A 22,384-nucleotide genomic window follows, 5' to 3' on the forward strand; every position below is an offset into this window, starting at 1 on the left:
CTTTTCATTTTATGAGTATATCTCTTTGTTCTTTGTCTATAACACTTTTTTGTTTCTTGGTGTGTAATATCCAAGCAACAGCCTCCTCTTGATGGACTAGTGTGTCATATCTAGCAGCGATTGGAGTTGGGAATATCAGCAGCTTCTGCAACTGCTGTGCGAGCCCTCAATCCATCAAATCTTCCTTGTTGCACCTTGCACCTTGGAGAGTTTCTATATTTTCTAGTCCGGCTGAGTGATCCTCGAATTTGGGCGTATCAATACATATCTTTATTTCTATATATTTTTTTAAGATTAGACCAAGAAATTCAATATATTGTAGGATTATTTTTGTATAAGTTTAATTATTGTAGAATTTTTAGGATTTTCTTTAGAATAACTATGTTTATCTTTATTGTAAAATTATCTGTATGATTTCTTTTATGTTTTTGAATTATGGACTTTTTTGTTTGGACGATTCCTTTTCCTTAATAAAAAAAATTTATTATTGTTTTAATAATTAATAATATAATAATTTTTTGACGTATATCGCGATCTTATGAATTAATAACTTTTACAACCTTGTAATAAAATTTTATTATTATTTTAATAATTTACAACATAATAAAATATTAATACATGTTCCAATCCAACTTTATATAATAAGATAGTTTAAGGAGCATCATCTTTAATTTGGTGTTAAACCATTAAAACTGTCGTTACAAACTATTCCGGTTCAGTTCTGTCTTAAGAAACCAATTGGGGTTAACCAATTAACCGTAATTGCAAACCATTCCGGTTAAAACCCAAAAAAAAAAAACGACAGCCTCTTCGGACAATCGCGAGTCTCTTTTCACTTGCCTCAAATTTCTAGGGTTCGCTCAAACAAACAAACAAACAAACCAAGAGAAAGCAAATTTTGTAATTTACAGATTTGGGGATTTCACAGATCGGAACCCTAAACTATGCCTCGAAGCAGGGACGAAGACGATGATGTTGACGAAGATTACGAAGGATTGGATTTAGAGGAAGACGAGGAGGAAGAAGAAGAAGAGGAGAGAGGAAGAGGCGGCGGCGGCGGCGGTTCTAGACGGAAGAGAGGAAGATCAAGTTTTATTGATGATTATGCGGAGGAGGATTCTCAGGAAGAAGATGACGATGATGATGAAGATTATGGTAGCCGTGGAGGTAAAGGAGGTGCAGCAGCTAGTAAGAGAAAGAAGCCTTCTGCTTCTATTTTCTTAGACCGAGAAGCTCACCAGGTTGATGATGAGGATGAAGAGGAAGAAGAAGATGGAGAAGACGGTAAGTACTCTTTGATTTTGGATTCGAATTCCACCATTCTGCTAATGTTCTCTTTAGATCGATTTGTGAAGATGTGTCTTGTGCTAATCTGTGGTCTTGTCCTTACTAGTTGATTTTTGTGATTGAGAAGAGATTTTTTTTTTTACTCTCAACGTTGAAGTCACCATTGATAAGAATTGACATGTTTTTGTCATAAATGGTTACTCGTAGAACTACTTAAGCATCTATCATTATCGTCTTTTTGCTAGTCAGTAGAAATTTTTAACTCCTTGGAGTTTCTTTTGAAAATTGCAGACTTTATAGTGGATGCTGGAACAGACCTTCCGGATGAGCGTGGTGATAGACGGTATGAACGGAGGTTCCTTTCTCGTGATGAAAATGATGAGGATGTGGAAGATCTCGAGAGAAGAATTCAAGAGCGGTTCTCTAGGCATCATGAAGAATATGATGAAGAAGCTACAGATGTAGAACAACAAGCGCTTTTGCCATCAGTTCGTGATCCAAAATTGTGGATGGTGAAATGTGCGGTATGGTTTTACATAATTTGCGTGTTAGAAGTTATAAGTATTGCTTCTTCTTCGTCATTACTTGTTTAATATTCTTTTCTGTGATACTTGGAACTGACTCTCCCTGACTTTTGCGCTGCAATCTCAGATTGGCCGCGAAAGGGAGGTTGCTGTTTGTCTTATGCAAAAGTTCATAGATCGAGGAGCAGATTTGCAGATCAGATCTGTTGTTGCCCTTGACCATCTTAAAAATTATATATATGTTGAAGCAGACAAGGAAGCACATGTGAAAGAGGTATTTATTAGTTTCTCTCTATGATAGTGTTTATTATTGTTGTGAATGGTGTTGTAAAGACAGTATTTGCGCTGTTTCGTTTACTTGTGTTAGGCAATCAAGGGCATGAGGAATATATATGCTAATCAGAAGATCTTACTTGTCCCCATAAGAGAAATGACGGATGTTCTTTCTGTTGAAAGCAAAGCAATTGATATATCTCGGGATACCTGGGTTAGAATGAAAATTGGGACGTATAAAGGTGATCTTGCAAAGGTATGATCCATTTTCATGTGTTGTCATTGGTAAAAGTACCCACAGACTGCTAAAATGTAAGTCCTTTGCAGGTAGTTGATGTTGATAATGTGCGTCAGAGGGTCACAGTCAAGTTAATCCCAAGAATTGATCTGCAGGCACTAGCCAGTAAACTGGTATGGATTATGTCCATGCATAAGAAAGATGGTGCTCTTTGTGTTTGGTAAACATGTCTAATAGAGACATCGCTAAATTTAATGTGTTACGAAAATCATGGCAACTGTCCTATTGTCCTTGCATGCTAAGGTTTTTGTAGTGTCCTCCAGAAATATAACGATACAATAATTGGCCATACTTTGCTTCACTAATTACAGGATGGAAGAGAAGTTTCAAAGAAAAAAGCCTTTGTTCCACCTCCACGGTTCATGAACATTGATGAAGCTAGGTACTCCGTTTAGATACTGTACGTTGTACTTTAATTTTATAAATCCTGTTAGGGAGAAGGTTTATAAAAGTGCTGGATTTTAATAATTGTTAACATATAGGGAATTGCACATACGTGTAGAGCGACGGCGTGATCCCATGACGGGTGATTACTTTGAAAATATTGGTGGGATGCTTTTCAAAGATGGTTTCCTGTACAAAACAGTATCATTGAAGTCCATTACTGTACAGAATGTTACACCAACTTTTGACGAACTTGAAAAATTTAATAAACCAAGTGAAAATGGAGAGGGCGACTTTGGTGGTCTGTCAACTTTATTCGCAAACAGAAAGAAAGGTCATTTCATGAAGGGTGATGCGGTTATTGTTATCAAGGGGGATTTAAAAAACTTGAAGGGTTGGGTTGAGAAAGTAGATGAAGAAAATGTCCTTATCAGATCAGAACTGAAAGGTCTTCCTGTAAGCATCATTACTCTGTGGCTGTTACTGCTTGCAAATTTCTAAAATGATCCAGCCATGAAAAATTGACGAGCATTACTCTTGTGTCGCAGGATCCTCTTGCTGTAAATGAGAAAGAGCTCTGCAAGTACTTTGAACCTGGAAATCATGTGAAGGTGGTTTCTGGGACCCATGAAGGAGCAACGGGCATGGTTGTCAAAGTTGATCAACATGTCCTGATCATTTTATCTGACACTACCAAAGAACACGTAAGCCAACTTTTGTTTATATATTGAGCTTCTTTCTTACTAGTAGGGTAATTAAATCCCAAGAGAATATTTTTGTAGGTCCGTGTGTTTGCTGATCATGTTGTTGAGAGCTCAGAAGTGACAACTGGTGTTACCAAAATTGGGGACTATGAACTTCATGATCTTGTGCTTCTGGAGTAAGTGGGATGCCTAATTACCTTGAAGTGAAACATATTTCCCATACCTTGAAGTGAAACATATTTCCCGTCTGAGAGCTTTATTTATCTATTTGATGCAGTAACCTGAGTTTTGGAGTAATTATACGACTAGAGAATGAAGCTTTTCAGGTAAGTTGACAACTTTTCAACAATACCACTATAGATAAGTCTACCCTTAACTGCTATAATTTGAAAAATCTTCTTTTGAGATATTTTTCTTGCTATATGCACCCAATGGATCTAGGAATAACTCTGTTTTAATATCCCTAGGTTCTTAAAGGGGTTCCTGACAGACCTGAGGTTGCTCTTGTCAAACTCAGAGAAATCAAATGCAAAATTGAGAAGAAATTTAATGTTCAAGATCGCTACAAAAATGTTATTGCTGTGAAAGATGATGTCAGAGTCATTGAGGGTCCTAGCAAAGTGAGTACCTTTGCAGTCTGGTTGTTGTTGGTTACCTCGCTCAACTTTATAATCTTACAATTAATTTGTACATTCTAGGGTAAACAAGGTCCTGTAAAGCATATTTACAAAGGAGTCCTATTTATATATGATCGACATCATCTTGAGCATGCCGGGTTTATCTGCGCTAAATGCACATCATGCATTGTTGTTGGTGGATCACGTTCTGGTGCTAATAGAAATGTAAGTGTCTTGTAATGTGGCCATGTGTTTTCATATTTTAATCAAACTGTAGCGTCACCGTATCCAGCACGTTTCTACTCTAGGGTGGTGATTCTTTTCCAAGGTATGGCAATTTCAAGGCGCCTGCTCCAGTACCCTCATCTCCAGGAAGATTCCAGCGCGGCAGAGGCGGATATAACTGTATGTTCATATTTTTACTTTCTATTTTGGTTATGAGTAAGAATACCTAAGTTTTTGTTTAGTTGATTTGTATTCTTTACTTGTCCGTTGCTTTTACCATTTCTCCCGAATAAGGCTATGTTTTATACTATATATGGCTACAGTTTTTCTGTAAAATAATCATTCATTGCCTCAAACCAATATTTCTTTGCATATAATTGGTCAAATGCTTATACAACTTAGCGACGTAGAGTTGTGCATATTCTTATTTGTATCTTTAAATGCAGCTGGAGGGAGGCATAGGGGTGGAAGAGGAGGGGGAGACGATTCTTTGTTGGGTACTACTGTTAAAATCCGTCTAGGACCTTTCAAGGGGTATAGGGGACCTGTAGTAGAAGTGAAAGGAAATTTAGTGCGTGTAGAACTTGAGATGAAGATTGTGACAGGCAAGCCCTTGTATTCACTTCTCCGCATGTGGGTTTCTTTCTACATGTCGAAGGAGTTCTAACAATAGTTTGTATATGCAGTTGATCGGAATGCAATATCAGATAATGTTGCGACAACACCGTTTAGGTAATATACTAATTTATATCTCATTTGTTTTTTTGACTTCCAACTATAATGAAGGAATTACATCATTTGACTTCTACAGAGATACATCTCGGTATAGTATGGGAAGCGAAACACCTATGCATCCTTCTCGGACTCCACTTCATCCTTATATGACTCCAATGCGGGACTCTGGAGGTTTGTTTTCTAGTTCAATTTTAATGTGCTATGGCACCTCCTCTGTAATATGTTCACCTGACATATTAAGCTCCTTGATGATTGTGTAAATTTCAGCTACACCCATCCATGATGGAATGAGGACACCCATGCGTGATAGAGCTTGGAATCCTTACACGCCTATGAGTCCATCTAGGTAAGTTTGTTGTTGCGTTTCTATTATCTGAAGTTGAATTTCTCTTTCATCTCCCCTATGTTTCTCGTTGATCCTGTTGTGAGTTTGTTTGTTATGTTTTATATTCATGGCAATGGCAATTGTTTCAATTATTTCCAGAAATTCTTAATGCATGTTTGAGAATTGTAAATCTTGATTAAAAGAATAAACTTGTATATCTCTCAAGTCAAGTTATGGTTATTATGGATCAGGGATAGCTGGGAAGACGGAAATCCGGGATCTTGGGGAACAAGTCCTCAATATCAGGTAAGATTTATCCATCTATGATTTTGCTTTTAACCTTACTATTGGCTTCATATCTCTGACATATGTAATTGTGCACTAATGTTGTTTATTTGACACTTGTTTCCAGCCGGGAAGTCCTCCTTCACGGGCATACGAAGCACCAACTCCTGGCTCAGGATGGGCTAGTACTCCTGGTGGTAGTTACTCGGATGCAGGGACACCTAGGGACCATGGTTCAGCTTATGGTAAGATGCGTGTAATATTTTTCAAAATGTTGACTCTTCTTGTTTGGCCCGTCTTTTTTCTCACATACCTTGTTATGCAGCTAATGCCCCAAGCCCTTACCTACCATCGACACCTGGACAACCGATGACACCAGGCTCGGCTTCATACTTACCTGGAACTCCTGGAGGACAACCAATGACTCCAGGAACCGGCCTGGATGTCATGTCTCCTGTTATAGGTATGTCTATTCTTGGGGTATAGACTATAGTTAGAAGGATAATTTATTTGTTTAGTCTGACCTTGCATATTACTTGTCTCAGTTCCCTTCAGAAGTTTCATTTTTATGGTGGTTATCATAGCTTATTATTGTTAATACGACAGGTGGGGATGCTGAAGCGTGGTTCATGCCCGATATTTTGGTTGACATACACAAGGCTGGAGAGGACAGCGATGTGGGCGTCATCCGAGATGTTTCGGTTAGTCTTGTGCCGTTCCCGAACTCCAGCTTTTGGTTATAAACAAAACAATAAAAAACACTACTAGCTTAGTAATAAACAAAACCAGGAAAAAAATTAAGTGATCTTGCTAGAAGTGATGCTGACTGTGGATGCTGTTTAAGCTGAATGATTAGCTCCTTCGTAACCCCGAGTTTTCCTATGTGCTACTTAATGTCAGGATGGAACGTGTAAAGTATCTCTCGGGTCCAGTGGTGAAGGTGACACCATAATGGCCCTCCCAAGCGAACTGGAGATAGTTCCTCCGAGGAAGAGTGACCGTGTCAAAATAGTTGGTGGGCAATTTCGTGGGTCTACTGGTAAGCTTATCGGAATCGACGGTTCAGACGGTATCGTTAAGATAGATGATAATCTTGACGTCAAGATTCTGGACCTGGCCATATTAGCCAAATTTGTGCAACCGTGATAGTGTTCTAATGAGCGTTGAATTTTATCTTGTCATCAGACCGTATATTGTAATCTTATATTTTCTCTATAGTTTATAAAGAAACATTGAACTATTTCCAGTTATCATCGGAAAAAACCATTGAATCTGATTTCCAATTTTGTGATTTTCTTGCAATGTCCTATCGTTTCTACTATTGGTTGAGTTATCAAATGAAAATATAAATGATAGGAAAATTTAAACGTTTAAACGCGAGTTTACTATAAATATAGAGATATGTAGTCCAAAAAAGGACATCTCGAATTCCATAAAAGACTGAATACAATACTCTCTATAACAAATTTCCGTTGATCTTTTTTGCTATTTTTAAGTTCAGGTAATTTCAGTTAAATTTCTTCACAGAAGTTTGGGATCTGGTTACCAATTGGGAATGCTACATTAACTCGGTGAGTTGTGAAACACTACATGAAACAATATATATCAAGCCAAACAAGAACGCACACAATAGATGCGTTAAGGTTACTCTTCTTAGAACACTGATGGTATGTTTCAATCATTGGACTTTCATATATTACAGACAGATGCCTATGAGTTATCAAATGCTACTTTTGATCAACCAAATGGTAGAGACATGCTTTTGATCAATTCAGTTACACTTCACATTGTTCATTTATATTTAACACCAAGTTCAGAATGACCTTTAGATATACGATAAACAATTAACAGTTAATATGATCATGCATAGCAGGAGCCATAATGCTAGTAAAGCAAATAAGCCGATAACAAGCAACAAATCCAGCACCATAGCCAATAAGTTATACAGTCCGTTAAGAGGAGTATGATCAATTTTGGGTGTTTGGTACTATTAGGAGGATCACTGGTGAATCAAGTTAAATCATAGATCCTTTAAAAAAGCAATACTCTCGATATGTTGAGTTGCGATACGAACAAGACAATCACCATTGTGAACGAATCCATAAGAGCGCCTAAATGGTTCATCGTCTCCAATTCCTAGGAGCCTAACTGTAACACCCCCGAACCGTTCTAGGACTAAGAACGAATTAGACGCGTTACTTGTGATGTCCGTAGACGATCCAACTGAGGTTATTAGAACGAATCCAACACCTTAGTCAGTCCATCCGCGGGTATCGTTCCTCTCGAACACGGTTTAAAGTTTTTCAACCCGTACCATGTCCACGAGTTGTGTTAGTCCGGACAAGACTAATATCGAGTGGAACACAAGGCATTTAATATAAAAAAAACTCATTTTTATTAATCTTTAAAATACCTTAAATTACATACGCGTTTGGCGCCAAGGCCTAATGCCCAAATCGAGTTATACAATAAATATTCCAAATATTTTTTTGCAAAGGCAACAAACTCTACACCGGTGTGCAGCGTCCATGCTTTCCCAAAAGGACTCTCAACTACGGTTACCTGAAAAACAAAAGTAGAATCTTGAGTAATCTAAGATTACTTAGTGAGTCCAGGATCTAACAATCAACAACCCCAAACCCAATCCCCCAAACAACAATCAAGCACACAACACACAATCAAGCTTAAATAAGCAATCATACTCCATACAGAGTACTCACAACAAAAGCTAATTAACACAAACAAAATGGCACCACAACCATCACACTACTCACTACCAAACCTAAAGGCCTTTAATATTAATAATGCGATTCTGATTTCCCACAAGGTAATATCTTCCGATACAAGGGACCTATTCCTTACAGCAAAATTTACTACTTCGTCAAGTAGTGCCCGGTGGTAGGGAACCGCTCCAAGCCGCTGGGACAATCACGACCTCGCCACGCACTAGCCATAAAAATGACTAACACCATATACTACTTACTACGAGCCTGACATCAAGTCAGTACTACTCGCAACCAGATCTACTAACATAAACAAGTCAATCAAGCAACAACAAGATTAACTAACAGCAATCAATCAATCAATCAATCAAACAATCAAACAATCAAACAAACAATTAACCAACAACACACACAACGCTCGGTTATCATGCCAATAAATACCGATTATTGACCATGAACAACTAAGCAGCATAACGGCTATACCAAAGATAGTCTAACCTCATAAAATTGCATAAGCAACTTCACAACAACAAATATATCTCCAAACTATACCAAGTATAGTTCCTAAACCTCACACACACTTTACAAAATAAAAATAGATCAAGCAAGGATGCTAGATCTAAACCAACCAAACAAATCGATCTGACATAAAAACGTAGATCTAACTATCAAACACAAATATAAACATGCAACCTCAATCCTAAACCCATACATAAAATAAAATCCTAGTCATGTGCTACTACACATGCTTCGGTACTCACCTTGGCCTTAACGTCGAGAAAACGACATCTACCCTTTCCCGCCTATTGATCTCGATCCGACTAGTTTTCTCCAAGGATGGATCTAAGCTTCGGACAGAACCAAAAACTTAGAAAAATATTCTAAAAAGAATAAAAGACTAAGGGCAGGACTTACTTACTGGAAACCTGACCACGACTCTTGACTCGACCAACTTCTATCTGACTCGCCTCCGCAAGCTCAACGATCTAACTAACTATCTAAGGGTGGGATTTTGGTTTGGTGATGAGAACTAATGAATGAATCTCGTGGCCTTATATAGGGGGAGGATACTTAGTGCCCAAGCTAAGCCAAGCACGAGGTGGTGGATAAGCATTATCAAAAAGTTTATCCTTATCCTCTTCCATTTTTATCCAAACTAAGGATTGCGCCAACTTACGCTCAACACACACCAAGCTCATCCAAAAGTGTGGCACCTCGTGGCCAGCACACTCCAAGCTGGTGACACAGCTACTTACACCACAAGCACCTCTACGACAAAGCAGCTTTGCGGCCAAAACTGAACCGAGAGTTCTTCGTCCGATTTTGACAGCTAAACACATGTAATGTGGCTTGTCCTTAACCACTTACTAACCTTGTTTTCCCCTATCCATACCCGTTTGATCATCGCTCGCTTGTCTCGGCCATAACAGCTTTTTCTCGGTAAAACTATTTTTCTCGGTACAATTGATCTTACCATCGACCAAATTGTTTAACCCTTGATAGCCAACTCCATAACCTTTAGTATACACTCGATCATGTCTTTTGACCGAATGCATATCATCTTCCCATATCCTTACTGCCTCTTGCCACTTATAGCCGGTCCTTCCCTTCTCGATATTTGAAGGTAGCCGATAGAAATCTTTCACTCGCTTATGGTTTGATTTAACAATCAATTCAACCATTTTTCTTCGATCAATCCTTCAGATAAGGCTTGGTTCACTGATGGCTCCAACAGATTTTTCTTTTCGAAAAATTTTCCAAGTCTCATTCGCACGTCCACGTTCGTGGCCCTCCGTCCATATACTAGCTCAAAGTTAGGGGTATTACACTAAATCTTTTCATTATTTTGGTTTCAACCTTATAATAGAAAATGTAGAAGGGTAGAACATCATGTGACAACTTCTGTGTGGCAATAATGATCTCACCAGCCTTGTTGGTGCCAGGAAAATATATTTTGACATTCCCAACATAATCCCAGACAGAGAAAGGAAAAACACAAGTTTGCTTTGACCATACATGTTTCTTGCGGTCTTGTAATATCCATAAATCAAAACTGGTGAATTGACAATAAGAGAATCTCACAATGGAAGCCAGCTTCCCTTTGTAATCTATCAACATCGCATCCTTCTTCCATTGGAGGACAATGTTAGGTGCTTTGATAAAACTTAGCATCTCAGACCTAACATCAAAACACACGATAACTGGATCTTAGTGAATTGCTCCGTGTTATCAGGTAACATAGTGAATTGCTCCGTGTTACCGGGTAACGTAGTGAATTGCTCCGTGTTAGGGTTACAGAGCAACTTCCGAGAGACAGCGAGAATGCCATCTAAAGAAGTGCACGATCCTGAGTTAAAACTAAAGCTCGCTGAAGGCATTGCCATCTCAAACCGCGATTGCTTCTTCTTGGAGGACATAGAGAAGTAGGAATCAATGAAACCTCGGCTTTGGATGATGGAAGACCACATCTTTGACACGCATCACAACTTCATAAGAGACTTTGCAGGCAATCTAGTTAGTATAACCATCTTTAGATCAAAAGGGAGCGAATCTAAGTCATGAATTGGGCTTCTTGTGTCTTTCTCATCTTCCAAATGAACTCTAGATTCAACATTAACTGGGCAAAGGACTTTATTTTGGTGGCTCTTCATACGAGGACTAGTCACTTTAGCCATCACTAGATCAACAGGGATCGGATCTTTAAGTAACTTTACCTCGGCTGCTACATAACCTCTCCTTCTCATCGACCTAGCTTGCGTTTCAAACCCTAAATATAGGGCTGCCGTATAGGCGTTCAACTAGGATCAGTCTTTGCCCAATTTACCATATACTAACTATAAACTTCCTAATTCAATTTAAACTATAAAATTTCTTTCCAAACTTTTCAATTCAGATTTGGATACACTAGCTAGTTCTATATTACATCTTGTAGTTTTGAAATATGGATATGTCATGGTATGTATCTTTTTTTTTTTTCATTTTCTTTATAATTAATTTGAAAGATAAGAATGAATAACTTTGATCTAACTAAGTATATAATGACAATTCACATTGTTTACTGTCAATATTTTTTTTAGCAACAATTGATTATATTCTTCGTTTAACTATATAGAAAACGATTTTTTCTGTAACATTTTATGTCGTTATAGGGACGTATACAACTTCCCAATTTTAGGATATAAAAATATAGTATATAAATCTGCCTACTTAATTAATTTGTTTTTGTCACCATCTTTTTGGACTAGAATTAGATTAAAAGTGGACGAATTGTAGTTTTTCTAGCTTAGATATTATTCTTATTATGATTATGATTATAAGAGATATCATTATATTTACTTAAGTATTCTAAAAATAACAAAAATATAGGTTAATTATTGCTTGTATGAAGAAGTAATCTCATTATTTTAAACATAATCAACTTTCCTTGGAAACATAGGTTATCGCTACATTTTCTTTGTTTTCTTATGAGTATGGATCTTTTAGTGAAAAAGTTTTCAAATCCATAGTTGAGAGAAAATTTGATAGTTTATATATATCTCATGTATAAACTATGATAGTTGAGAAACTTTGAGATGCCCGAAGATTAATAGATTTATTTCAATCTGTTAAAATAAAATTCATTGAGTTCATTAGACAATAAAAGATGGACATCAAGTACATGGATTTTTAGTGAGTAAAACAACATCAAACGAAGCAATCAAACAACAAAATGCACTTGGTTGTAACCAAAGAAATACATCTCATATATGAAAGTTTAGTAAGGAAATATTTAATTCCATGAATATGATGGCTGATAAACGAATATATCATGTATATGTTTGTTTAGTATTTTGGAGGAGGAGGAGAGCTATAACTATAGCTTGGAGGTGGCGGTGAAGTGTAAACATATGGAGGAGAGCTGTACGTGTAAGGAGGAGGTGGTGGCTTGTAAACATATGGAGGAGAGCTGTAGACGTAAGGAGGAGGTGGTGGTGGCTTGTAAACATATGGAGGAGAACTGTAGACGTAAGGAGGAGGTGGTGGTGACTTGTAAACATATGGAGGTGGTGGTGGAGAGCTATAGACATAAGGAGGAGGTGGTGGTGACTTGTAAACATATGGAGGTGGTGGTGGAGAGCTATAGACATAAGGAGGAGGTGGTGGAGACTTGTAAACATATGGAGGAGGTGGTGGGGAGCTGTAGACGTAAGGAGGTGGTGGTGGGGACTTGTAAACATATGGAGGAGGTGGTGGGGAGTTATAGACGTAAGGCGGGGGTGGTGGAGACTTGTAAACATATGGAGGAGGTGGTGGGGAGCTGTAGACGTAAGGAGGTGGTGGTGGGGACTTGTAAACATATGGAGGAGGTGGTGGGGAGCTATAGACGTAAGGCGGGGGTGGTGGAGACTTGTAAACGTATGGAGGAGGTGGTGGGGAGCTGTAGACGTATGGAGGAGGTGGTGATGGAGTATTGTAGACGTACGGTGGTGGTGATGGTGGAGAGTATGTGTATTGAGCACTTGTATGAGCAGCAATGGCGTACAAGGCCAAGACCAACATAAGAAGAGATGGCCAATTACTAGGATTGGCCATGTTGATTGAATTCGTGTGCTCTTGTTCTACACTTAGCTTTTGTTAGTACGATTCTTACTTCGAAACCGATATGTTATTGAATGAATTGTAATCTAAAGAAGGTAGTTTATATACAGTACACATTGCGACAACTAGAATATTTGTTTACAGAAGTTTATGAAAGCGTCTAACAAGAGAAATTATATTGTTTAATAAGTCAAACTAGTTTATGCTGATTTTGTCTAAATGTAAAGAAAAAGCCGAGAAGAATATGTCTTTGGTAAACCTCTTACCATATGTCTTTGGGTTTGAAGTTGTCAGTTTTAATTCGACGTCATTTTTTAAAAGAAAATTTCTTTCAGATTTCTCTATCACTGAATTTGTATAACTCTAGTTCTATATTGCATCTTGGATATTTTTATATGGATGTTGTCATGAATCATATTTTTCAGCTTTTCTTTTGAGTAAATTTGCTAAATGTTTGATAAATTCGTTAAATATTATTTCGTTATGTCATATGTGTATACAACTGCACTTTTTCAAATATATGTACTGAAAATAGTACCTTACCCGAACCGTTTGATATGTTTTTTATTATGTCCTCTTCGTATCTCAATCATCTTATGTCCATCGTACATTATATGGACCTTTTCTTATTGTATAATTTTTTTTGTTTTCTTATTCTTTATTTATCTTAGAACAAAAAAAAAATAGGACGATTTTCAAAAATATCATCCTTAGGCGACCAAATATCAAGAGAGATGGGTTGAAATACTCCATCCGCTCTAGCCACGGTCTTCAAACCATCACAACACTGGGACCAAGATTAGGCAAGTTCAAGCCTCGACCTGCTTCTCGAACCACTTCTTGAACCTTACCTTCATCCGCGCCTATGGCTCCCAAGTCTCCTCTAACACACCATTGCAGTCCCACTGGTCTCTCATCAAAGAAATTTTCTTCCGCCGAAGTTCCTTGATCCACCTCTCGAGTAACCTCACCAGTCTCGCCTCAAGAGTTAAGTATGGTCAACACCTCGTCATCCTTCTGAAGACACTTCCTCAGCATCGACACATGGAAGACCTTGTGGAACGCATGCATAACCTCAGGCAACTCAAACCTATATGCAACCGATCCCACCCGCTCCACAATCTTGAAAGTACCCATGTACCTTGGAATCAACTTAGTCTCTGAGATAGGCCTGTTCGGACCCCGCAACATGGCCATCTTGAGGTACACTCTATCATCCACCTGAAACTCAATGTCCTTTCTCCTCTGATCAGCATAACTCCTCTGCCGATCCTGAGCCTCCCTCATGTTCAGCTTGAGCCCTCGGATCTTCTCCGTGGTCTCATGAACAAAAACCGTATCCAATATGCTCCTCTCCCCCACCTGAGTCCAGCATAGAGGTGTGCGACATGGCCTCTCATACAACGCCTCATAATGAGCCATACCAATACTCGCCTGATAGCTGTTGTTGTCAGCAAACTCTAACAGGTTCAGGTGATCGGTCCAGTGACCACCCCAATCCAGCACACATATCCTCAGCAAGTCCTCCAGAGTCTGAATCGTCCTCTCTAACTGCCCATCTGTCTGAGGATGGTAAGTACTCATTTGCACCTTAGTGTCCAACTCTGCCTGAAACGCTCTCCAGAACGCTGAAGTGAACTTGAAATCCCTATCTGACACTATGCTCACAGGCATACCATGCAACCTCACAATCTCCCTAACATATGTCTTAGCCAAAATTGCTGCTCCATCAGTCTTTTTAATGGCCAGAAAATGTGCAGACTTGATCAGATGATCCACAATCACCCAGATAGCATCCATAGTCCGCGACACAGCCAATCCAACCACAAAGTCCATCGTGATCATATCCCACTTCCACTCTGGAATGGGTAAACTCTGCAACAGACCTCCTAGCACATGATTCTCAGGTTTCACTAGCTGGCATTTGTCACACCTCGATACCCAGATAGCGACATCCCTCTTCATCCCGACCTAGTGATAATACCGTTTGAGATCACGGTACATCTTGGTCGCTCCAGGATAAACAGAGTACTTGCTCTAATGAGACTCTCTTAGAATCTACTACCTCAGGCCCTCATCCTTGGGCACACAAACCTGACCATGCACCAGGATAGTCCCATTAGTAGAGACCTGATACTCTGAACCCTCAGCCTTAGAGACATTCACCAGCCCCACATCAATATCCTGAGCCAACTGCACTCTACTCAGTAGATCCGCTCTGTCAACTTCTTCCAATCCCAATGGCTCTTGTGAGATAGCACATAACCTCAAAGTTCGGATCTCACTCACCAGAGACTCCATATCCTGCTCCTGAGCAGACGTCGCCTGCTTCCTGCTTAGAGCCTCTGCTACCAAGTTAGCTTTACCGAGGTGGTAAGCTATATCCAGATCAGAATCTGCTACTAACTCAATCCACCGCCTCTGTCTCAAATTCAACTCAGGATTAGTGAAGATATACTTCAGACTCTTATGATCTGTACACCTGTACCTTTCCGTCATAAAGATAAGATCTCCAAATCTTCAAAGCGAAAACTACAGCTGCCATCTCCAAGTCATGGGTAGGGTAGTTGCCCTCATGCTTCCGCAACTGCCACGAAGCATAGGCAATAACCTTTCCCTCCTGCATCAGCACACATCCCAAACCAACTCTGAAAGCATCTGTATACACCACGTATATTGCTTATCCTGCTCGAGCAAGGCCAACACTAGTGTACTCGTCAACATCTGCTTCAGGCTCTCGAAAGTCGTCTCGCACTCCGGCAACCACAAAAAGGAAACATTCTTTCATGTCAGCTTAATCATCGACTGTGCGATACTTGCAAAACCCCTCACATAACTTCCTGTAGTACCATGCCAACTCAAGAAAACTCCTGTTCTCTATGGCGTTCCGCGATCTAGGCCAATCCCTGATGGCCTGAATCTTCTTTGGACCTACAGACACTCCTGCTGTAGAAACAGTATGACCCAAGAAACCCATCTCCCTCTGCTATAAACTGCACTTGCTCAGCTTAGCAACAAACTTCTGTTCCTGCAACTTCTTCAGAGTTGCTCTCATATGGATCTCGTGCTCCTAAGGACTCTTGGAATACACTAGGATGTCATAGATGAAGATGATGACAAACTCATCCAGAAACTTCTGGAATACGCTGTTCATTAACCTAATAAACGCAGCTGGTGCATTGGTCAAACCAAAGGGCATCACCACAAACTCATAGTGCCCATACCTCTTCCTGAAAGCTTTCTTCCCGACATCTACCTCATCTATCGGTGCTAACCTGACGCCAAATCAATCTTGGAGAACCAAGTAGTACCCCTAAACTGATCCAACAACTCATTAATCCGCGGGAGAGGGTACTTGTTCTTCACAGTGACTCGGTTCAGACCCCGATAATCTATACACAAGCAGATACTTCTGTCCTTCTTCTTAACAAACAACACCGGCGCTCCCCACGGTGAAGTACTAGGATGAATGAATCCCTTGTCCAGCAAGTCCTCCAACTGCTTCTTCAGCTCTGCCATCTTTGCTGGAGCCATCCTGTAGGGTGCCTTATAAAATGGCGTAGTCCCTGGTTCCAATTCAATCGTGAAGGGATTAGACCAAGATGGTGGTAACCCCTGCAACAACTAGAAAACATCCTTAAACTCCCAAACCACAGGAATTTCACCCACACCAACCTGCCCCACAGACTCTGGCATCGAAATCGTAGCCAAGTACGCTTCACGCTCCTTTCAGATCATTTTCTCTGCCTGCATAGCTGAGATAACCAGACTCCCTGATGTCGGCCTCACTCCCTCATAAAACCAACTCCTTGCTCTGGGCCTCTCAAACACAACTCTACCCCGATGGCAATTCAGATGTACTCTATATCGGTGCAACCAATCCATGACATCAAAACGGAAAACTCAATACACATAAGTATACATATCCATGTGGTCAATTACTTATGGATGAGTAAATCAAAAACGTGGGTTGGTAATGGGTATTATTTGAATTTTGATGGTCCCAACGGTTTTTGTATTTTGCTTAAGAAATGTGTTTTTTGCTTAAGAAATGTGCCAGACCTATTTATAATGTGGAATTTAGCACATAAAATCAATAGACTTAGAATTTAGTACTTGTCTAGCTAGTTCACATAATTTTATATTTGGACTAGTAAATGATTTCTATCCCCAAAGATTGATAAGATGGTCCGCCGAGTGAACATTTGCGGTCTCCTAGCAAGGACATTCGGTGCTTAGCAAGCTACTAGCCCAATTTTTTGCATGACGATGCAATGAAGTGATGAACCGGTTGGTAACCTTTGTGGTTTCAACGCGGAGTGGGTGTGAGGGGATGGAACAGAATTTCACAGGGCCCTAGGTTGTGTGTGTGTGGAAAGTCTAGTTTTGTACAAGCTGTCTTGTTGCATTACTAGCACTCATACCCATTGTAGGGTTGGCGGGTGTGGTTATGTTGGTATTGTGATTACCCGTAGTGGATATGAGTCTAGAAGTGTCAAGAGTCTTGGTCATTTCTAGTCTTGTTTGTGTGTGTGATGTTTGCCTGCTTGTTACCGCTTCCGCATTTGCGTGTTTGATTGTGTGTTGTAGTGGGGTAGTTGGGTGGGAGATTTCATATTAGAGAATTACCCAACTCACTGAGTAATCTTAGATTACTCATTCCTTTCCAATAATTTTTTTCTTGCAGGGAAGACTAAGTGGGTAGAGTTGGGCAGCTCGGAAGCCGGATAGGATGTTTTATGCTGTGTTATTTGCTAATTAAAATCCTATGTTTCCTGTAACATGTTTTTCTTCGAAATGGATCCAACTGTTTTACTTGAGTATTTTTGTTTTGATTTGTAACATTATACTTAAGTAAATCAAAATATTTTCATGTATATTCGGACAAGTGGAAATCGTACATGGTCTAGTCTGGGCCAGCACAACGCCACAGTGGTTGAAAAGAATAGGGTACGTACGTAGCGGGTAGGCGGCTGCTAGTGGACTGGCTGTGGAACCTAATTCGTTGGTGGAACCTCGACCGGATCACGGGCAGTTGTCCTCTCGTGATGACCTCCGGGCTGGTCCGCGGTTTGTCCGGCCGTAGGGATGGTTCGGGGGTGTTGTAATGACCCGTATCACGAAGAACGTGTGCAAAGGACGTGGAGATGTCTTGGAAAGACAAAGAAAAGAAAATTTCAGAGAACGGCCTAAGAAACTTGTGTTTAAAGTTACCAAGTCGCGGAAGGGTCCAGAGCCGAAGAACGGACGTGAACCGTTGGGACATCCGGTTCATCGGACGATGAATGATCAAGGAAGATGGTGGAAGGACCAAAGGAAGGAAAAAGGGAAGTAATGGCCGTGGTGAGTTGTGGATGTGTTGATGGGAGGTGGATTAGCTCTCTAGCTCTTGCATCAGCCCTTGTGTATTGCATTATTCCTTGTTGCATGTAGATCTGGTAGATTGCATGTAGACAAGAGGGATTTTTAAGGGGTTTTAGGCATTCTTGGGGGAGAATTGCTTTTTCTTAGACTAGATGCAAGTGTGAAATGCCTTGCATGCTAGATCTAAAGGTTTTAAATAATTTGGGGTGAAAGAATAGTTTTTAAAACAATCTCATGCAAGGCATTTTTGAGTTGCATGATTGATTTAGGGAGTTTTGAGATTTTTCCAAGGGTGGAAAATAATTTTAAAAATCACATGCAATTGTGAAATGCCTTGCATGTTCGATTTTGGCTTTTTCTCGGTCATGGGGATCGGTGGAAAAATTAGTAATTTGGGGGTGTGTCATGCATGTTAAATTTTATTTTAATTTTTGCATGAATTTTGGGAGAGGTTAAATCCCTAGACTTGATAGGAGATCAGTCTAGTGGAGGAGATATTAGTTTTGGTGAGTCCATACGAGAATCTCATGTGTGGAAAGAGCCGTATGAGGACCCAAAAATTTTAAAGGGAAAAGCTTAACCTCTAAATTGTGAAAGGTGGATGTTGGTGAGGTCATGCGAGAATCTCCGGGGAGGAAAGAGCCGCATGTGTACCCAAAACCAAAGAAATATAATCTCATGGTGTTGATGGGAAATCAGACCATTGGAGTGTTGTTTTTAAGTCATGCGAGAATCTCCAGGATGAAAAGAGGCACATGCATGTGAAAAATATGGGGGTTAAGATGCATGCAAAATTTTACATTTAACTTGAGGTTAAAACATTGGGGTTGCGAGCATATAGGATGCATGCATGTTTATTGTTTTCTTAAGTTGCTTGATTGTTTTCTTGCGGTTTAAGTCTTGTGTTGTGATTGATTGTTTCTTGCGTGTGACGCTAGCATGTTTGGGTGTGGTATGGTTGTGCTTAATTCTTGGAGTCTTGAGTCCTAGAGTTAAGTGATGTCCTTGCTAGTTCTCGAGTTAAACGTCTCGGCTCTTAGCTAGATGATTGATCTTTGTTCCTGACATGTGTGGAAACTTTTCGGTGAACTAATCCAGAGGGATCTTATGGCAGGACAAATTCGGTGCCTAGCTAGCTACTAACCCGAACCGCATGACGATGCGGCATGGAATGCCCGGTTGTTTACTTGGGGGTAACAACGCGGAGGAATTTGGGGTGTCTCCGGTTGGTTTCCTTTGTGATATCAACACAGAAGAGTGTTGGGTCGGAACAGAGGATCGATGGGCCCTAGGTTGTGGAGTTGATTTCCCTAGGTTGATTGTTATATCCCTGGGTGAGTTGGTAGCATCGGTCACGGCATGGATGCCTGACGGTGTGGTGACTAGGGTGGTCAAGTGTTCTTGATGCACTGCTATCCTTTTCCACCTTGGCAGTGATTGCGGGTGAAGTGGCGTAGAGGTCAAGTTAGAGTCAAGGATTAGACGAGTCCTGTCTTGTTTGTTCCTTGCTTGATTGTGTGTGTTTGTTTGCCTGCTTGTTTGCGCTTCCGCATTGCGTGCTTTGATTGTAGGGTAGTTGGGGGTAGTTGGATGGGTTGAGATAGCATGTTATAGGAGGATAGCATGTTAGAGGGTTGCCCAACTCACTGAGTAATACTAGATTACTCACCCTTCTCTACAATTGTTTTTCTTGCAGGGGTTTAAGAGGGTAGAATCGAGTTTAATGGATCGAATAGGATATTTTCGTGCTGTGTTGCAAAGTCTATATTTTCTTTGTTCATTCGTTTTCGAATTCGAGTTGGATCCAACGTTTTTAATTTGTATTTAATGAAATGTAAACATTATACTATATAATAAATCAATTATATTCATATGTAATTCGGACAAGTGGAGCTGGTACAGATCAGTCAGGGCCAGCATAATGCCGCGTATGTACCAAGGGTTGAAAAGCCTAGGGAATGTAAGTAGTGGATAGATGGCTGCCAGTGAACTGGCCGGGGAACCTAATTCGTTTGTGGAACCTTGGCCGGATTGCTAACAGTTGTCTGATTGTGATGACCTTCGGGCCGGCCCGCAGTTAGTCTGGCTGTGTGGACGGATCGGAGGCATTACAACGGGTGGTATCAGAACGGGTTGAGAAACCCGTGTCTACTTGGGCTTTTCAAATGTTTTATCGAGTAAATGAGTCGCACACAATACTTAGAAATCGATTCATTATGCTTGTTAAGTTTTGAGGAATACCTTAGACTGACTTGTGGTAACCTTGTTGTGGTGGTGGTGTTGCAAATGTCTTCAGGCAGCGTGAATGGTGGCATTGGTTCAGGAGGACAGATTTCAGGGCAGGAGGAGCCAAGGTCACATAACGGCTATCTTTCGACGGAGTCGGAAAGTACCCGTGTGCACTATTGGGGTGTTAGTGGTTTGTTGGATGGTTATGAGGAGGAGGTGGACCAACGTGTTGAGTCCGAATCTACCGGATATATGGTGGAGAGGATAATGGTGACGGAATGGACCCGTCTATTGAGACTGATCCTTCCGAATGTTTGGGAGATGACGAGGAGGTCAACAATGGTTGGGATTACCAGGCAGCGGCAGTGTGGGCCGAGATGCCACTCCAAATTCAAATCACCATTGATGGACGTGGCTTGTTAGTGACAGTTCCGGATTCAGTACCGGAAGATGAAAGAGAAGGAATGAGAAACCGAGTTACAAACATGTTGGCCGAGATCATGGGAGAGATTGATGGTGAGGAGCCGATCGGAGATGAAACCAACGGTGGACCTGAACTCAATGATGGCGGTGAAGCCAATATTAGTGAGAATGTAGCTGAGGGTGATGGGAACTCTAGCTCAAGTGATAGTGACCAGGAGGAGTACATGGAAGTCGTGGAAGTGTTGTCCAGTGACGAGGAGGGCGTACCAACCCTCATTGTCGAAACGAAAAAGGAGGCCAAGAGAATCAACCGGAGAGGGTACACGACCCAAACTCGTGGCAGTACCAATGTTAGTTCCAGATCAAGGAGAGACGGTTTCTGACCCAGTGATGAGGGCAAACCAAAACCGTGATGATCAAAACCAGAGTGTGGAGGCTCCAAACATTGAGAACCAAAGAGATGCGGCAAGGAGGATGGGCCAATAGGATCCAATGTTGCTAGAAGTGGAAATCAACAACGAGGCCTTGATGATGCAATTGAGATTGAGTGAGACGGAGCCGGAAGGTCAACGAGAGGGTATGGCCAAGGCAGAACAAAAGGATGACCCTGTACCTATGGCCGAGGATGAACCGAGCCAAGATCAAGAGGATACCAACGCGAGAAGTGGTACAATAGAAGTCGGGGGTGAACCTGAAGAGGATAATGATATAACCAAGAAACGTGAAGCAGATAAGGCTAATGGTGAGCCAAGAGGAAACCAAGAGATGGTACCTGACGAAGAATCAAGGGATGAGATAGTGGAAGGAATGGTCCAAGAACTCAAGGACTCTATGATGGAGTTAGTTGAGAGGTTAGCCGAGGAGGGCCGGCTGAGAAAGGAAATAGTCCGACTGGAACAAGGACAGCCGAGTGAGAAGCGGACTAGGCTGATGAGTGATATCATCAGACCTCTGGAACGTGAGGAGATACGACCACGGAGGGGAATGGTGAGAACCCGTGCACAAGCCAGGAAGCGAGTGACTAACCCTTCCCGAGTGCAAATAAGGAACACGGTCCATTGTGCGGCGTGTGGTGAGAGTGGTCACCGAGCTCGCTATTGCTGGAGAGCCGCTTTGTGCACTCCAGGACCGGGATATATGGTAGTGTGTTGGGAGTGTGGTGCATTTGGGCGTCAACAACCAAACTGTCGGACCAGACCCGTGAGGACGGATGAAGGTGGACCAAGTGAGAGTGAAGCTCCGGAGCCTGCAGCCTCGACTTCTGTGAACCCGCCTACTGAACCAAGTGCTGACTTGTCGCCTGAACAATGCGAGTGCAACCGTAGGATGTGTAAGTTCTTGAGAGAACCGTAGGCACCTGTTAGCCATGTTATAGGGTGTTGTGGAAACCTTTTGGGGAAGGTTAGAAAT

At 40.9% G+C, this 22,384-nt stretch overlaps 3 protein-coding genes, 1 long non-coding RNA gene and 1 pseudogene across 5 annotated transcripts; 1 reads left to right on the forward strand and 4 right to left on the reverse strand.

Annotated features, from left to right (window-relative positions):
• Nucleotides 1-643: 643 nt before the first annotated feature.
• LOC104709527 (putative transcription elongation factor SPT5 homolog 1) lies at nt 644-6,897 on the forward strand. Of its 2 annotated transcripts, none has more exons than XM_087462652.1 (22): nt 644-1,284; nt 1,579-1,811; nt 1,939-2,085; nt 2,179-2,340; nt 2,412-2,495; nt 2,694-2,764; nt 2,865-3,222; nt 3,315-3,470; nt 3,549-3,646; nt 3,748-3,796; nt 3,938-4,090; nt 4,169-4,312; nt 4,396-4,492; nt 4,759-4,917; nt 4,999-5,044; nt 5,124-5,218; nt 5,315-5,393; nt 5,624-5,678; nt 5,785-5,902; nt 5,983-6,120; nt 6,264-6,358; nt 6,558-6,897. In XM_087462652.1, exons 1-22 carry the CDS (start codon nt 945-947, stop codon nt 6,801-6,803), a joined length of 3,123 nt encoding a protein of 1,040 aa, XP_087318778.1. In that variant the 5' UTR covers nt 644-944; the 3' UTR covers nt 6,804-6,897. The 2 variants fall into 2 exon arrangements, with proteins under 2 accessions (XP_087318778.1, XP_087318780.1); XM_087462654.1 differs by having other exon boundaries at nt 813-1,284; nt 2,694-2,782.
• A 780-nt stretch (nt 6,898-7,677) lies between these two features.
• Nucleotides 7,678-11,124, reverse strand: LOC104709528 (putative F-box protein At1g30780; annotated as a pseudogene).
• LOC109126052 (uncharacterized) lies at nt 8,035-9,411 on the reverse strand. The gene is made up of 3 exons (XR_002033127.2): nt 9,300-9,411; nt 9,142-9,223; nt 8,035-8,219 (listed from the first exon to the last, which is right to left on the reverse strand). It is a non-coding gene; the product is annotated as an uncharacterized LOC109126052 (long non-coding RNA).
• Nucleotides 11,125-11,971: 847 nt separating the features above from the next.
• Nucleotides 11,972-13,028, reverse strand: LOC109126058 (uncharacterized). Its single transcript, XM_019229131.2, has one exon. It carries the CDS (start codon nt 12,950-12,952, stop codon nt 12,203-12,205), a length of 750 nt encoding a protein of 249 aa, XP_019084676.2. The 5' UTR covers nt 12,953-13,028; the 3' UTR covers nt 11,972-12,202.
• A 1,991-nt stretch (nt 13,029-15,019) lies between these two features.
• Nucleotides 15,020-15,457, reverse strand: LOC104709529 (uncharacterized). Its single transcript, XM_087461138.1, has one exon. It carries the CDS (start codon nt 15,455-15,457, stop codon nt 15,020-15,022), a length of 438 nt encoding a protein of 145 aa, XP_087317264.1.
• Between the last annotated feature and the right edge of the window lie 6,927 nt (nt 15,458-22,384).

Source organism: Camelina sativa, chromosome 8 (assembly GCF_030686135.1).
Source record: "Camelina sativa cultivar CO46 ecotype springtype chromosome 8, ASM3068613v1".
Classification (NCBI taxonomy): domain Eukaryota; kingdom Viridiplantae; phylum Streptophyta; class Magnoliopsida; order Brassicales; family Brassicaceae; genus Camelina; species Camelina sativa.